At 49.0% G+C, this 17,697-nt stretch overlaps 1 protein-coding gene across 7 annotated transcripts in view; it reads left to right on the top strand.

The window, feature by feature from the left end:
* DMP1 (dentin matrix acidic phosphoprotein 1) overlaps positions 1–17,697 on the top strand; it is a 46,806-nt gene that overhangs the window by 26,358 nt on the left and 2,751 nt on the right. Inside the window, exons 3-6 of one of the 7 annotated variants that reach the window (XM_087737632.1) lie at positions 6,673–6,745; positions 15,924–16,616; positions 17,462–17,535; positions 17,629–17,676. In XM_087737632.1, coding sequence (XP_087593758.1) covers positions 17,482–17,535; positions 17,629–17,676 — 102 coding nt within the window. In that variant the 5' untranslated portion in view covers positions 6,673–6,745; positions 15,924–16,616; positions 17,462–17,481. The other 6 variants (XM_087737631.1, XM_087737630.1, XM_087737633.1 and 3 more) reach the window with 6 other exon arrangements.

The raw sequence follows: 17,697 nt of genomic DNA on the forward strand, positions 1-17,697 counted from the left end.
GCGTAATTTTTGGAAACCTTTTCATTGATGGATTAATAGTTCTCTCACCAGAAAGAGGTGCTGTACCATCGTGGTAAAGTATAGGGGTAAGGGGGAAGCTGAGTAGTTGCTGTGCTGGAAAACTGCAACCTAGAAATTATTGTTGTGACTCCCGAGATTATTTCATTCGGAAACAGAATAATTCTATTCTGTCCCTACCTCTGTTTTACTCGGGAGGAAGGACTTGAGCACTAGTGTGCCTGACAGCTAGAGGACCTTTTAGTGAAGTATATGGCTGAGTCAGTTCTGTCTCAAAACAATAGAAGGGCATGAATTCATTTAATACCAGTATTACACCAGGGGTCCTGATACCCTGGCTTGATCTTTGCTTTGGTTTCCATTTGTGTTTCAGTGCTGTGCTTGTAGCCTGTTCGCTGGATACAAATGTGGGATGCATCTCAGCAGCCATGTCAGTGGAGAGACGCTTTCTCATTTCAGTTGACTTTGGACTAAACCCCAATTTAATTAGCTAAGACCAGATATACCCCAAATTGCCTGATCCATGCGTGGCCGTTAGACAGCAGTGAACAGCTTCCATCAACATGTGCTTGAGAAGCATCGATGTATCACTGTGACTGGAGCATCAGTGGGTCCCGTTTTGCTTGTCTGCTGTACTGTGCAATTATTAATGTACCTCCTGTGAAATGCCCGGTTTCATTTTGGATTTCGGCTCTTTAATTGCAGCCTGCAGGGTTAAGGTGAAGTCGTGCGTTATCCAGCAGGAGAGTGGGAAAGCTGGACATGTGGGGTTCTCCTTAAGAGTACTGTCGGGCAAAATGAGTGCTTACTGGTGAATATTACATGCTGGTCTTCAGTGAGTCTACCCTGCGGTGAGGAGGAGTATGGCTGTTGGAAGGAAAAAAACTGCCAGTAGAGGAAAGTGAAAGGGAGAATATGCAGCACACAATAAAGAAAGATTACACACAGAAGAAATGACACAGACAAATGAGTACAGGGAGGTGAAAAAAATTGATTTATCTCTGTCTCCCTGTGACAGCTGCTAAACGGACACTTGAAACAAAGGAAGAAGAGGAAAAGCTCAGAGAAGTTTGCATTACATTTATTAATATGCCTGTCTTGCATTGTACTCCCTGGCAGAAAAGGTCTGTGGGTATGGCTGACTGGGGGGGGAGAGGGAGTTAGACTGAAAAGACGTTTGTTTTTATTGGAGCTGTCTGCACATCTGCATGCTCGGTACAGCCATAGGCCTTCAGATCTCTGCCCACAAGAGAGTGGTGTTGAGCCATCCACTTCCATACCAGGTACGAGGGTTCAATTTACAGGTTTTTTTAAATGTAAGTACATTTTAACCTCAGTGCTAGTTCTGATTCACAAACAAAGTTTGACTTTTCCATCAAATATGCTTTACCCTGAAATGAAAAAATGTAAGAAAATTGGAATACGAGTGGGGTTTTTAGAGTAGATAAAGAAACTGTGCACGTACACTGGCTATTGTATCCGTGATGTCGTACCTAGCTTATGTGTCCCTGCTTTTTCTCTTTTTACTGGAGGGGAAAAAAGAGAACTACAGAACAACAGACAGACATGAAACAGTTTGAGTCTGGTTACAGCCAGGGCTGATCATGCAGTGCTGATGTGCATGCGCCATGGCTTCCCAGGTTGCAGATCATCGTCTGCCAGATGGTGTTGATAGGGCTCTAAGCATATATCTGGTTGTCTGTTAGTTATTAATTAACAGCTGATCAGGAAATTAAGGGAACTCCCTGTGTAACTTCCTTACCAACTGGTGCACCTGAAGCCTTTCGTGAGCCTGTGAAATGGCCTTCCTTTAGGATACCTATATAAATAGTTTAGATTCTCAAAAGACTGCAGCCTGTAGCAGCTCCCATTGGAAATGTTGGCAAGTACTGCTTGTCCTTTCCTATTGGAAATAATTGCTTGGGTTGATGTGGACCATAGAGGCATTTCATAGGGAGTTTAGTTTTCCTGAGAGTTAGCCAGGTAGAAAAAGTGGTTGGAGACTGATAATTAGAGTGTTTATATAATATATATGTGCATATATATTACATCCTCTCGACTAAGTAATATTAGTACATTACTCCTTCCTTCTGTTTTACCTCAAAGGAAAGAAAACTCAACTGCCTTCTGAAAGCTCCTTGTACTGAATTTGGATTGAAATTTTTATGCTCTGAAAAATTAAATTTCAGCACAGCTTTTTTTACTCTAAAAGCTGACCCTTCTCAATTAGAGATCAGCGATGTCCTGAGGCCTTTCAAGATTAACAAGCATCTCTTAAGATGGAGCATAATAATAAATGCATATGAGCTGATGAATATTTTGAAACTGAGTTTTCTCCTAAGAGGTTTCTCATTGAAAAGTCTCAACAAAATGTGGTGTATCATTAAAAACATGTAAAAAATCACAGAGAGACTAAGTTAAAAGTCCTCCTATGTGTTCTTTTTAGCCTGTTACTTGGTCAGCTCTGCGTCTAAAAACAGGTTCAACAGCCATACAGACTATGTGGTTTCACAGTTTATCTTATGCACTAGTCCAGGAGCCCCCCATCACGAATGTTTTATTCCATATAGCAGGAGTTCTGTCTACTTGCACATTATAATTCTTTTATTTTATTATGTGGTGTTTTCCAATCCTTCAGCAATCTCCATTTTTCAAAACCCTATATTGCTTTTTTTAAATATTGCTGCTCTTTATTTCTTGATCTGTCTTTATTAAATGCTGTACTGAATGTATTTCTGTGTATGATTTTCATGATGCCTGAGAAAAGAACAAGTGCCAGCCAGGACTCTTGTCGCCTGAATGTATGGACACGAGTCGCACTTACAGCGTGCGGGAACTGACTCCAAAACGGGCTCTCTGATGAGGCTGCCCATGTGCTGCTGCTAAATCAGGCTTTCGTCTTTCGAGGCGTGATGCAGTTAGCGTATTAGAGACTCTTATCCTGTCTCCTCTGAGCTGCTGCTCTGGGCTGTGTCATGTTTGACCACATTGCCTACATAAGCTGAAATTAAATGTTTAAAAAAGAGGGAGAGAAATAAACATCTTTCCCAGCCGGGGAACATTTGACTCCCGTTGGGGAGGAGCTATTTTAAAGCTCAGACTGAGGGATGGCTATTTTTGCCCTTCAGCCAGACAGACTCAGCTAATGGTCTATAGCGTTCAAAACGTTTTGTTGACCATATCTTAAGAAGAAGAAGAAGAAAAAAAGAACAGGAAAAGTCCTTAAACAAGCAAGACGTAGACATGGCTCTAAACTGAAAACGTCTTATCTGTACCTGAACCCTTCTGTCATTCGGGCCTGTGGAGATGTGCTTTGTCTTATCATTTAAGCGTGCGTTTGCTTTAACAATGACACCCAGAGATTGAGGTCAGCGTGGATATTCTGCAGGCAATTCTGCTGAAAGCACACGTTGCACAAGTCGTGCAATCTCCAAGTGCGGCTCAAGAGCTGGTGGTTATTTCACTTAATCATTTCAGACACACAGTGCAGTTGGAGGCTTTCGGGGAAGCGTAACGCAGAAGCACAGTTATGCAACGGAGTCTGCTGTCCGAATAGCGTCGGATCTTGTTGTGGCTCATCTGCCTCGCTGCTGGTGTTCCACTGAGTACTTGCCTCAAGACTGCCTGTGTAGATGGATTTAAGTCTCCGGGCGGGGGTCAAACACGTTTCATATTACGGGTGGATGCTATTTCATTCAGTATTGAACCCGACTGCCATGTGAAGCAGCTCTGCAACTGTTTGGGAACACTATGAAACAAATATAAACAAAAAGCCATATCTGCTTGTGATGGGGAACTTGAAGTAAAAAGCATGTCAAGACTCACAAAGGAGTTTGTCAAGACCTTTTATTTAGTAAGTGCTGTGATCTTTGGTGATGACGAGCAGCAAAGCCTTTGTCTGTAAGGAGACATAAAAGTTGTGCAACATTGCACTTAATCTGTTCCTTGTTGATTCAGGAACAGCATGGCCTTAGCCTGAAGTATCAGCATCTCCTGTCATGGTCCTGGTTCTGCTGCTAATATTCCATATAGCCTGGAAGTGGCTTATTTCAGCTCTAATGCTGGCTCCCTCTTGCTCAGGAATCGGCAAAAACCAAGTGTGGTTTTGTACAGCTAAACAAGCCCTGCCCTGCTCCTGGGCCCCTCTTACCCTGCCTCCAAGGCAGCATTTCAGGGAGCTTCCCTGGCTGCTGGGAGCTCTGGGACGGCAGCTCTTGGGTTTTTTTCACTTTACTGAGGGCAGCTAGGCATTGCCCTGGAGCGGGCAGCTGCCCTCAGGGGATTGCAGGGCACAGGAGGGTTTCGGTATCCCCTGCAGCATTGTGTCCCCGGCTTCTGCCCTGGGTGACTGCTCCCCTCTTCCCTCAGGTTTTTTCCTTGCTGCATGCATCCTCGACTTCGTGCAATTGCCTCTTCCTCAAATAGAAATAAGTACTGAGGAGCGCGTGTGTTATTCATGGGAGCATGAAGGTCAGGCTCCTATCAAATCTGCCATCTGCGTGTGTGATGTCTCGCTGCTTACAGCCTCTCACAAGACACAGAAGTGTCTGTGGGTGGCTGGGTGTAATGTCTGTTGTTCAGTGAGGGATGGGTTTAAAAATACCACTTGTGAATTACCTGATAGGAGCAGTTTTAGAAGGCAGTCCACGCCTGGCACATTTTAGTTCTCTGGTGGGAATGGTATTTGAAGAGATGTTTATTCCAAACCAAAATTAACTAAACATGAAGCGAACAGGACACTGAGAGGAGATAAATATCTTGCGGACTCGGGCAGCATCGGTGTTACAGTGGCTGGTGGTTTTCGTTGCAGTCCCAATGCCTCTTTGGGGTAGCTCAGGTCACTGGATTTGTATCGGGGAGAGGGGAGCAAAGGGGCAATGAGATGGGGTGAGCAGGGAGGGGAATAAGCAGGCAGCTTGCTTTTCACAGGGTGACAGGGACCTTCTGGCGAGGAGTGAGGAGTGAGGAGAGAGAAACGCTCTTGCCATAAGATGTCCATCGTCTCTAGCTCCCCCAGCACCAGAAACGCAGAAGGCATTTACATGGGCTCGTTTCCCCTTTAGGCAAAGGTTTGGGGTTAGTGAAGGCTCAATGTAGTTGAGCTGGTTTAAGATGTGTGTCTGACTGGTCCTCAGTCAATTCCTTGGATTTTTACACAAATCCATCTCACCTCTTTTGTATGGGTTCTAAATTATTTTTTTGAGTGAAGGCTTCGTGGACAACTCCAGATGGTTGTGTTTACTCTGAGCATTCAAGATGTGTCTCACATAGTAAACCTTTGATTTCTATTTATTTAATTTTCTTGTTATTTACTTTTATTTGAAGAGCTTTGTTCGATCATTTCTTTGCCATTGCAGAAACTCCTTGGTAAATTATACAGTACTGTTATAAAAGCGTTTCCATTGCTTTTTGCCTAAATGAAGTAAGGATAAAGGAGTAGAGCATTCTTTTGATAGGCCTTTTTTATATATCCGTTTTGGTATGTTTTATTAAAAGGGTTTTAGACGTCTGTCTTTTAATCAAAGACTCGTATTCACTTCCAAGTCCCCTTCTCTAGTGCTGTAGCAACGACTTCCTGTCTGAACGAGTTATACTAATTTCAGTGCTGAAAAATCCAAAAATAGCTGTAGGGAGAGGAATCAAATTATAGTTTTACCATAGGATGAGGTGGTGGGAAGGAGAAGGACACTGCACCTTCGCCCTGCATGGGCACGGGTGCCTCTCTCCCTGTGCTCAGAGGGAAGCAGGACCCAAACCGTGAGCAAACAGAGCACCGTGCAGAGGCACCTCCTTGCAGGGAGCTGTGACTGTTGCCTGTCTTCCCTCAGAGATTCAGCTCCTGAGGCCCACAGCCAGAAAAAACCAGCCTGTCAGCAGCACCACACATTATAGAGCAAGATCTCCATGGCTGTTTCATCAGGATCTAATCATTACAGAAAAGGAAAGAAAGAATAATAATTTAGAATATTTCTACACACAGCATTCTCAATAATACTATAAGTTTCCTAGTTTCTTTGTTACCCCAAAAAGTGTACCAGTGTTAAAGTAAAAAACTTTACCAGTGTTAAAGCCAGAAGCTCCAGGCCCAAGCGCTGGTGACCTGTGCATAGCCAAGGGGCCTGCAGTGCCCAGCACGTGCCCATCTCTTGCCCCCCACACCCGTGCCCCTCCGCGCTGACTCCCGCACCTCCATCATGGCAGCGTTTCCCTATGCTGCATCGCTGCATTGGAGTCGGGGCCGTAGGCACCTGGTCAGCTAGAGAATTGGCTGTCACAGCCAAACCTAGTACAACACACGCCGCAGGCGGGTCAGGAAAAGCTCATGACAGAGCAAGCCTGGATGGTGTCGGTCCCCAGCCCACACCAGTTCAGCAGAAAGCTTATCGCTGCCACTGGCAATGGCGATGCTGTGCTGCGGGGCTGTCCCAGTACAGCATGGGCAGGTTTTGCTAATGGATCTATGCTGGGAAATGGGTTTTTTTGAAAAGTTCACAAAAGTGAGTGTTTTTTTGATGATGCCTTTTTGAGCCACCATTTGCATTAATGCTCAGCAAGCTCTTGCTAGCTTTATTTTGGGGTTTGGTTTCATTAAAAGGAAAAAAAAATGGGAGGAGAATCAAACCAAAACCTTCATTTATTCCATTTATTTTTCAGTTGTGTGACTGGGCGTTGGAGGGAATGGAAAGATTTGAGCATACCTGCTGGAGCACATTAGTCATATGAAGAGGTGATGGCTGCGCACATGGGCAAGATTTGAATGTGGGCTGGGTAGTGAAGTGCTTAAGCCCACGAAGCTGCAAGGAGTATGAGTGAGATGGATCAGTTTTTGTGATTCTGGCCTCACTTCTTCAGCAAGAAGTGCCTAGACACTGCTGAAGGCAGAGGATGCCCTGGCGCGGAAGCTGGGGTGGTGCTTCCAGGGATCCTCCCGCTCCCGCCCTGGGCGGCTGGGCGGACAGAGGAAGTCCTTTCATGGCTCTGCGTTCCCGTTTGGGCTGCTTCTGGAGAGGTGCCTGGCGGAAGAGAGAGGTGGCGATGCCACTTCCTTATAGAAAGCCACGAAGTGTACCGTGTAATTACATCTGGGCAGAGCAGGGCTGCTCCCACAGCACAGGCACCTTACAGTTAGCATACGTGACTTGAGGAGGCAGGCAGTGCTGGAGCTTGCAGACATTTCAAGAGGCACAATACTAGAAATCCTCAGGAAAGCTTTTGTCAATGACTTGAGCCCTGAAGTTACTAAAAAAAAATTGCAGGGGAGTGTTGTGTACCTGCTCCAGCTGTGGACCACGCAGGCTGGGAACAGGCAGCGGTTCTTGACCCTGCTTCCCCAGCCAGCACCTTGCCTGCATTTGTTTGCATCAGTCTTCCCTACTTGGTTATCAAACATATCTCCACATCTTTTTCTTTGTCACTAGTTATGCGTAAGTGTGAATTCTGTGCTTGAGGGTATTTGCTTATCCGGTATTCATTTTTTTCAAGATTTCTGCTTGTATTATCTCCTGTGCAATAGTCTTCTGTGCATTCGGCATGCAGAAAAAAAGCATTGTGCGATAAGAGGGGTTTCCAGCGGGAGCAGCGAGGAGGAAGTAGCCTGAGTCAAAAGGCTGCGATTAGCACGTGCAATCACACGTACCTAACTCCTTTGAGGTGTACCATTGAATTCAGCTGGAAGTTTAACAGAGTGTAAATATACTTGTCCAGAAGAATTAGTCTGTTGTGTAAGACTTCATTCTGTCATTTACAGCATGCTCATACAAGTTGATTGGTACAGAATTACAAAGAACAACTGGGGGGCGGGGGGGAAGCTTTATTCATGAATAGATGAAACAAGGAAGAGTGTTAAAGTCATCATGTTGTTGTGAGTGAACCTTTGATCCAGCCCTATAACCAGTATCTGACTCAGGTAAACTGATTCCTGGGGTGAATAGCTGCTCAGCATCTAGTCCACCCCCCCCTGCAATTAGCAGGGACATCTACAACTGGATCAGGTTGCTCAGAGCCCCCTCCAGCCTGGCCTTGAATGTTTCCAGGGATGGGGCATCTACCACCTCTCTGGGCAACCTGTTCCAGTGTTTTACCACCTCATCGTAAAAAATTTCTTCCTTATATCTAGTCTGAATCTACCCTCTTTTAGTTTAAAACCATTACCCCCTGTCCTATCGCTACTGGCCCTGCTAAAAAGTCTGTCCCCATCTTTCTTATGAGCCCCCTTAAGTACTGAAAGGTCGCAATAAGGTCACCCCGCAGCCTTCTCTTCTCCAGGCTGAACAACCCCAACTCTCTCAGCCTTTCCTCATAGCAGAGGTGCTCCATCCCTCTGATCATTTTTGTGGCCCTCCTCTGGACCCTCTCCAACAGGTCCATGTCCTTCCTGTGCTGAGGACCCCAGAGCCAGACGCAGTACTGCAGGTGGGGTCTCACCGGAGCAGAGTAGAGGGGCAGCATCACCTCCCTCGACCTGCTGGCCACGCTGCTTTTGGTGCAGCCCAGGATACGGTTGGCTTTCTGGGCTGCGAGAGCACATTGCCGGTTCATGTCCAGCTTTTCATCTATCAGTACCCCCAAGTCCTTCTCCTCAGGGCTGCTCTCAATCCCTTCATCTCCCAGCCTGTATTGGTGCTGGGGATTGCCCTGACCCAGGTGCAGGACCTTGCACTTGGCCTTGTTGAACCTTGTGAGGTTCACACAGGCCCATTTCTCCAGCCTGTTGAGGTCCCTCTGGATGGCATCCCATCCCTCAGGTGTGTCAACTGCACCTCTCAGCTTGGTGAACAGCTACTGTGCACAGCCTCCCTGGGAAACCCACACCAGCACTCTGGCTGCTGGTTGAGCGCTCATATGGGTTTGTCACCAATAACCCCAGGTGTTTTTTTCAGGAAAAGTACTTCCAGTTAATCATTCCAGGTTTTCTTTTGTCCCTCTGACATTCAAAACGCTGCTTCACCCCCGCCCCCCGTATTTATACACTCTTTTAGGAACTAAGGAAAACCACGAAACATCTCATTGGATTTAATACTTGTTTCTTCCTGAAAGTGGTTTAACGTAAGCATGTAGATTCCTATACAATGTAGAATAACTTCTATGCGATTTTTATTATATCCGTATCATCCTTATACAATATGGAATATCATGAAAGATGTGGCTACAGGACTCAAAGAATTAGTTAATAAAGAGTTAGATCATCAACTAAGTGAAGAGAATTTGCCAAAACACCTGTGAAATGTCTTTAGGGTTTGCTAGGCATTGTGGCACTGGAAATGAGGCTCTTCCTGATGAATCAAACAGGAGAAACACTGTGCCTTTCTGGCTGGTGAGGGCGGAAGGGCAGCGATGGGGCTCCTTAGCTATTGCAAAGCTGTAGGCTTCATGCCTGCCTAGCGTGTTTGTAGGTAAGCAAGGACAGCTCTGGATTCCTCCTTCCTCCTCCATCCTTCATACTCCAAGGAAGCAGGCAACTTCGGACTTTCTATTCTCCTGCATCTTCTGCCCTAAGCATCTTTTCCCAGAAGGTCTGACTCCCTTCTCTGCCGTGGGACGAGCAGTTCCGCTGTGCACGGTGCGGGTGCTGTGCTGAATAAGCTCGGCTCAAAGGGAAACTCACCCAGTGTGTGATGTGGTCCTGCAGTTGGGCTTGGGTTGGGTTTTGAACAATGAGGGTTTAATTACTTTGTTAATAGGAGGAAATTTGCATATAAAGAAATAGGTTATCTTGACTGTTGGAAAGCGCTTCTGCTGTCCCAGAGATTTAATATCTTCTGTCTTGCTTTTATTTTCTATGCTTGTATTGGTTGAGACTTCGATGATCTTAAGGGTCTTTTCCAACCTTAACAATTCTATGAGTCTATGAGTCTATGATTCTCTGTTTTGGGGGGTTTTTTGGGTTGTTTGGGTTTTGGTAGTGTTTTTTTTTGTTTTTTTGGTTCTTTTTTGGTCTTTTTTTTAAAAAAAGTTATTAACATTCTGAAGATTAAAAAAAAAAGATGAGTAAGGCTAAGGAAAAACATGTTGTCAGCATTAGGGGAGAACATCTCAGCTCAAGCATTTCAGAGATTTAGCTCATTGCAAACTGGACCAACCTGGAGATACAATTTATCATCCCAAGTCAGACCAAGGGTCTGGCAACCCTCTTGGCACAGGAGACATCTGCAAGGAGTGTGCAGACCTTGTCACGACAGATGATGCTTTGACTATGGGGCAGGCTTTCCACTCACAGGATTAGTCAGTGATGGGGACCATCTTTCTCTGGTGTTCTCTGATGGAGTCATGCACTCTGTGCACCCAGAAGGCTGGCTGAAGGCTGGGCTGCCCCCGGTCCCAGCTGCTCAGCATCTTCATGGGATGACTCTCGTAGTGGAGAAAACGCTGCAAACTGGCTTCTGTCCTTTGGAGGTATGAGCCAAATTGCTGCTGGTCTCTTGCTCAGGGCTGCGTTGATGGTATCTATCCAGCTTTTTGAGGCTCCCAGGAGACTGTGGTAGCGCTTCCTGTCCAGCTACACCGAGCAGTGATAAATTTAGACCGAGCGAGCCATAATGACCAGTACAGGAACCAGCGGAGTGCTGACCGCCCTCCAGGAGGAGGGTCTGGCTCTCTGTACAGATGTCTTCATCCCTCGAGCTGCCAACCCTGTCCTGACCTCTCTGCCCACTCCCGGCAGCCTGTGCCTCCGCATCACCCGTTCACACTCGTGCAGTCCCTGTTTCATACAATCATTTCAATCAGTCATTTCCTTCTGATGGCTTTTTTCCCTCCAACAACAAATTAGGATACTGTGAAACATTTATAGATATCTGATAGGCACGCACGGCGCAGCTGGCTGTATTTCAAACCAGCAACTTGGAGCAGGTCACCCCAAGCTGCCAGCTGACGCAAGGGCAAAGCTGGCCCCAGCTCATTGCTGTATTTTGTTTCCTGAGAGAACTGACGTCGCGCTGCTTTGCCAGTGCCTGGCACAGATCTCTGCAATTCCAGTTGGAGCGGGGGCGAGCACATGGAGGTGGCTGGAGGGGGCTTTTCATGTTAAGGCTCTGTTATCATTCCATTCCCAGCTTGTGATTGACAAATACTTATTGCTCCCACCTCCCAAGGGACTGACTTCTGAGCAGGGAATGACTGTAGAAGATATTGTACTCTGAATGAAATTTTATGAGCTGTAATTACCTATTGCTGTCGCTATGATTACTGCTGTCAGTGCTGAGCTATTGACAGCCCAGCTGCACTGGAGCTGCCCGGTGCCCGTACCAGCAGTGTCAATACCGGTCCCTGATGCGGGGCAGAGCTGGGCGTCTGTCCCTGACCTTATATTGACCAAGGGCAGCAAGCTGCAGTAGTGCCTGTGTGCAGGAAGATGTGTTGGATCTGAGAGTGGCCAGACAGAAACAAGGCACCTGGCCCACAGCTGAAGAAGTCATGGCCTCAAATTAGTGAATTCAGCCAAGTTGGCTGATGAATGTGGATTTATAGGACCTGAGAATCTGGTCACACACATCTGGCAGAGACGGCACAAGGTACCTGCCCAGCCACGACTTCCAGCTGCAATGGGCACAATGCGAATACCGATTATTGCTCCATGCATTTTGCTTCAGCGACGAGTAGAAGCACAAACTGCAAAGTAGTGCAGAACAGGGACAGCACCTGTAAGCCTCTGTCCGAACAGACCATCAAGGTGATGTGCTGGTTTTGTGGCTCCCCCGCCCAGAAGAGGCTGGAGCCGTGTGCGTGGAGACAGTGGTGAGGAGGGATGGGGGCTGCGGAGGGACCAGCCTTGTGCTGTCCCTACAAATGTGGGTGCAAGGGGCTGAGCAGCCTCCATTTGTACTTCCCAGCTGCTGCAGGCATTTGGGAAGGGGCTTTTGCATGTGATGGTCGAGTGTGCCTGAAAACCAGCAGCTGGCAATAGGAGCATACCCAATTATCCACAAGTAGCACTTTTGACTCCCATAGAAGAAATGGAGCTGGCACCTGCTAGGCAAGCACATCTTGCATCTGGAAAAAGTAATCGCATCGTTACTCCCATAGTTATTTTTAATTTTGAGAGTTAATCGCTTCCCTCTGCAGGGAGCCCAACCTGGGTCCTTACTGTCCAGCCCATCTGCCTGCAGCCTCCAGGGGAGATGGGGGTGGCCACGCAGGTCTAGTTTTGACAAGTGCCTCTGCGTGGCATTTTCTTCTGAGGGAAAAATATTTGCAAAGAGCCTGGAGCCCGTTGCTCAGAGGAGGGCAGTATAAAAATGCTAGAAGTGGAAGTGAAGGGAGCATGGGGCTGGCATGGGAGGTGGGGAGAGAGGGGTTTGGGGAATTTGCCTTGCATGTGTGTTGGGAAAGAGCATGGTGCATCTTGTTGGTAGGACGAGATCAGCATGCTGGTCACCGTCCTTTGGCAGTGTCATGGAGACTTCGAACAGTCTGCGATGCATTTCAGCCTGAAATAGGGCAAATGACTGGTGCCTTAAAAGTGCTTGTTTTCTCTGGCTGTAAAGGAAACTCCATGGTCGACACCTAAGGGTGGGTTAATTCCTGTGCTGTCGGGGGGCAAGGGGAGAGGGCTGTGGGTCTTGTGCAGGGGTCTAGCGTTAGGGGGGCCCTGTGTGTGTCTGTAATTCAGGGCTCCAGGACTCAGGCTCCTATAATGTGTTTTTTACCAGTGAGGAGAAACAGCAAATTTTAAAGGCTTAGCATAAACCAAACTTGTGCCTGCCTCCGCACTGTGAAAAACACGATGGTAATTTCGATCTGCCGTATATCACAGTGTTTGTAACTGAGGCTTGCTGCCAGAAAGAGTTGAAATATCAGTGCTGTTCTTCAAACACCTAAAAAGTTATCATTAGCTACTGCATTATGTGTCACATTACTGCTATGAAATGCAGGTAATATTTACTCAGACTTCAGGGAAGAGGCATGATGCCTTTGCTCAGATCCCTTGCACATGCGGAGGAGCCAAAGCCAGGCGTGTGGCCTGTCCACCTGCAAAGCAGGTAGCGACATGGGAACCTGGCTGGTTTGCAAGGCTGAGCACCCTTTCTTAGAGGAGCAGTGTGGGAATGAATCCCTTGGGATTGGGCGCTGGGCAATTCCTGATGTTAACGAGGCACATACGGGGGGAAATGAATATTTAGGAGACAAGGTTTTTCCTGTCTGCTCCCAACTGAAAATGCAGCACTCCATTGTAGCACCCGTCACCCATAAGCACTCAGCAAAGGGATTTGGATCTAAGCATAAGGCAGGAGCTGGTGTTGAGTGTTTGGGAAAGGGCCAAGGACGTGTGCCCTTGAGTCCTGCTGTCATCCCGGTCTCTCCTGCTCCAGTTCATTGATTGATACTTTTCCTTTTGATGCTGCTGTCAAAACCCATAGGTATAATCAGGAGAGAAGTGCACCAGCAACATAAATACTACGAAAATGCCTCGGACTGAAAAAAAAAGAGGGAATGGTGTTTTTTTGGAACAATATTAATTTCTTGAATTTTCAATGCTGAGATGTCTCAACTGGCGGAGGAGAGCAGCTGTTATGTGCCTCCACCGTCAGCGTGCTCTCTGCAGTGCCAAGTTCTATCTTGGTTTTGGCGTCTCTAATCCCTCCTGCTGTCTGTGCTCATATCTTTTCTCTGTCATCATGAACACTGCATCATCCAACTTGTCAAACAGAAAAGTGATATTCCTGCATCTTTTTACCAGCTCTGCCAGTCCTCTCGTCTCTGACTCAGCCACCTCCTCCCCGGTAGCCTGAGGGTGCTGGCGTTAGCCTGACCAGGTTTCCCCCGTCTTCCTTGCCCCACTGCTTCCCATCCCAGCCATCTCCAGGGACTGAGCATCTCAGGAGAGTATAGTACTTGGGGGCATGCACGCTGGCATTTAAAACACTGGTCAGACAGCTGCTTCCCCCACCCTCAGTCCATTTCTCACCTCTGGTGTAACAACAATAATCCTAAATATTGTTGTTTTGGTTTGTTTTTTTAAAGGCTTATTGTAAGATTACAATGTGTGGGATGGGGTTTCCTTTCCTTGCAAAACAAAGGCAGAGCTGGTGGGCAGTCTGGCTGATGCTGTGGGATGCGCTCTGGAAGGGATTTGGGCGACAGACCTTGGTCTTTCGGCCCAGTGCTATTGGAGGTCGTGGGGACTTGGGGTCAGGTCGGGGTGCTGGCAGCGAGCGCTGTTGGGTGTACAGGTGCCACAGGCATTTTAGAGCCACCAGAGGGGAGGGAGGTGACTTTGGGGTGGGTGGCCGGTGGCACAGCGAGTGACCTGTGTTATAAAAAAGCCAGGTACGCACAGCTCAGTGTTTATCCCCTTCTCACATAGCAGCGCTTGGACACAAGGCAGCACCAGGTCTTTGGGGGCCGAGTTAAGTGCAGGTTTGACGTAAAAAAAAAAAACACACAACAACAAAACATGGTAATTGTTGGAGGTGCCTAAAAAAGGTTGGCAATGTGAACTCATATCTGGCCAGGGACAGGGGTATAATTTTGTCACAGGTCGAGAGGAAAATACGTCCCACGGTATCTGCGGCAGGGGTCGGGTACGGAAGAAGAGGGAAAACATCTGCCGAAGGTGTGCGCCTGCGTGAGAGCGAGCGGCTTGACAGCGCCTGTCTGGAGGCCGAGGGGCTGTGGGGACAGCAGTGGGGCAGGGGCGGCACCAGGGCCTCCCTGCATGGCGGCCAGGAGGAAGGAGAAAAAAGATGATGCTCATTGCACTCGGCACCTGCGTGGTCCTTGCACAGTCCTCACAGGGCAGACACGCGCAGTCCCCTGGCTGGTAACGATGGGGGAAAAGGCAGGAGATTTTGAAGGATGAAATTAAGCAGGCATTCACAACAGCAGACTGACATGTCTGGTTTCACAAGACGCTCTGTTGAGCCGCAGTGGTGTCACAGCATGGGGGATGCTTTCTGGATGCTGCTGTCTGTGGTTGATACGTCCCAGGCAGATTCAGATAATTTGCAGTTTACAGAGCCCTGGCTCAATCCTGACCCTGCTCAAGTTTCCTGAAGCCATTTATTTTACAGTGCCAGCATCTCCTGTGAATCCCTGTAAACCTGCAGCCCTCACCATGTCCCCTGGACTGTGCCCTCACCTCTGGAAATTTGGGTCCCTGCACCCAGGGGCCATTGCAGGTGACTGTTGTTTGCCAGAGCTTTACAGCAGGGCAGGCCAGGAGCTGTTTGCCACTGAAGGCAAACCAAGTTTCACGGGCTTCCCCTGCCATGGCAGCTCCCTGGAACAGGGCTCTGCTGTCTGAAGGCCTCTTTCTTCTACCCAGGGCAGCAGGAACACCTCCTCCCACCCGGGGAGGACGTGCAAACGCTCCTTGCAGAGCATCAATACCACCATTTACACCTCCCCCCCAATAAAACACCCGTAGGCACCCTCCTCCTGGCCCCCTCACGCTGTGGCCATGCCCATCACCTGAGGCTTGGCTGTAGGAAGAACCCAGCTTGCAGAGCAGAGATGCATTGCCTGCTTCAAAGCAACCTATTTGCACTTGTGGCATGTTTTTATTAGCAGAGAGGGGGTGTTGCGGGCACGGAGGATTTAGCAATGGCCAAATACAGGCGAGGAAGTGGTCTTCCTTCCGCCCAGGCTGGGGCAGAGGGAAAAGCCCAGTGTACAGCTGGCGGGTGCTGGTCCTGTCCTAAACCGCACAGGCAGAGAGGTGCGTTTGCGCTGCGTCAGGGTGTGTGCACGTGTGCACGTCTGGAGGTTTGCAAACCCCCTCTCATATTATCTGTGAGCGAGTAGGGGCTATCTGCAGCTGGCTTACTGCGTTATAATCCACGCTACACCAAGAAACCCTGGGGTATATGCAGTGCATGTATATGTATTCATACATATAATTGCATGTACATGACCGTGGATATACATGGTCATACACATTTGCACGTGTTGTTGCCTGTGTTTTCCAGAGCAGAGGTTTCATCCCCTGGCCAGCAGCTGGAAGAAGGGCTGAGAGTGCTATGTTCCCTCCCTGCGCACCTCCATTTAGTATTTCCTTTCGCCCTTGCACCAATGCATCTGTGGGCATGAAAATAGCCATGTCCTCTCCTTCTAGCACAGCGTTTTTTGCTCCTGCCCCCAGGCGCAGGGGAAGGCTGAGTCCCGGCAGGTCCCACGCAGGTTTCAGCACCCTGGCCCATGGCACGGGGCAAACGTCGCTCCCAAATACACGCGTTAGGAGGATGCCATCCCTGGGACAGGGTCTGGTGCTCAGCGTGGGCAATGCCGTAGTTGTTTGTGTGTGTCACAGCGGGAAGTGTGTGAACGGAATAAATTTAGCAATCAAAACACAGGGCCAGCGCAGTCGGTCATTAACTGTGAGCCCGTCTCGTCATCCTGCAACCACAAGGAGCTTTTTTAGGGCCGGCGTCCCGGCGGAGGCCGGAGGAAACGTGGGAGGCCAGTTCCCGGCGACACCTCCGCACGCGGCAGCGCTGCCCGCCGGTGCCATTGGCTGCCCCCTGCCCGGGGCCGGCGCCAGCCAGCGGTTAAATGCCCGTGCGGCCACGCTGGGGCACACAGCCTGGGGCATCCCAACACAGGCAGTCAGCTCGCCCCATCCCGAGCGCTGGAGGAGACGCCGGCTTGCACCACGCCTCAAGGTAAAGGTTTTGGTTTCTTTGGGTTGCTCTGGCATTGCCTGGAGTGAAAATGGCAACGTCTGGGAACAGGGGTTGTAGATTTCCTTGCAAGGTTTGGTAGAAAGCAGGAGAAACTTGTAAGCTGGGATGCAGGTATTGCTTCATAAGGGAAGAAATCAGGAGTGTGGCTCTTTGCTCCAGCGCATTTCAGGTGCAGGGTGATGTGCAGTGCGGTTAGCGTGCCTCATGGGGATGCGGTGCTGGGCTGCTTAAGGGACTTGGAAAATGAGAGCAGAGCTGGAGGAAAGCCCCCCGCTGCTTTACCTGCCTGCACAGGCAGCAGTGCTGCTGAGATGCCCGACCAACCCAGCGGCCACTGGGGATGCAGCTGTCCACAAGGTTATCTTACCGGGGTGCTCCGCTTTGGGGTGTCCAGAGGTTTTACGGGGCTGTGGGGACCACACTGGGTGGGAGGCACAGCTCTGCAGCCTGCAGTCTCATGGCGCTGCCCATCTGCGGTGTCATCTCCTGTCACGGCCGCTGAGCTCAGCTGGGTGGCGGGTGACATTACTGTGGAACAGGGAATTCTGGGGAGCTTTCCTGCTCTTTAATGATGCTTAGACAAAAAATCTGCAAGAACATGGCCAGGTATTTCAAATCCCAAACTAAAGGTTCCTGCACAGGAGATGCCAGGAGGCGGCACAAGGACAAATCCCTTGGCTTGTTTGATGACATGCTAGGCTGACCACCACATGCCAGGACAGCAAGGCTGTATCAGTTGGAAGGGCTTTGTGGGGCCAGGTTACAGCCAGGGGCACGTGCAAATGCTTTGCTCTAGCGTGCAAATACTTTGCTCCCTGTTGCAGCTGCAGGGACCACAACCGACATGAGGGCTGCCTTCCTGGTGCTGCTGCTCTGGGCCGTAGCCTGCGCTCACCCTGTAAGTACCCACTGGACAGTTACCCAAACCCCGGCGGTTTCGCCCAGCCAAGGCGCACCGATCACTGATCAGTTGTCCCCTCGATGTGTTTAGGTGCCCGGCCGCGAGCCCGCCCGCTCCCGCCGCAGCGCCCAGCAGGAGGTAAGCCGGGGGTGCCCCAGT

Source organism: Nipponia nippon, unplaced genomic scaffold (assembly GCF_047370975.1).
Source record: "Nipponia nippon isolate SJK-2023a ecotype South Korea unplaced genomic scaffold, ASM4737097v1 scaffold_6, whole genome shotgun sequence".
NCBI lineage: Eukaryota > Metazoa > Chordata > Aves > Pelecaniformes > Threskiornithidae > Nipponia > Nipponia nippon.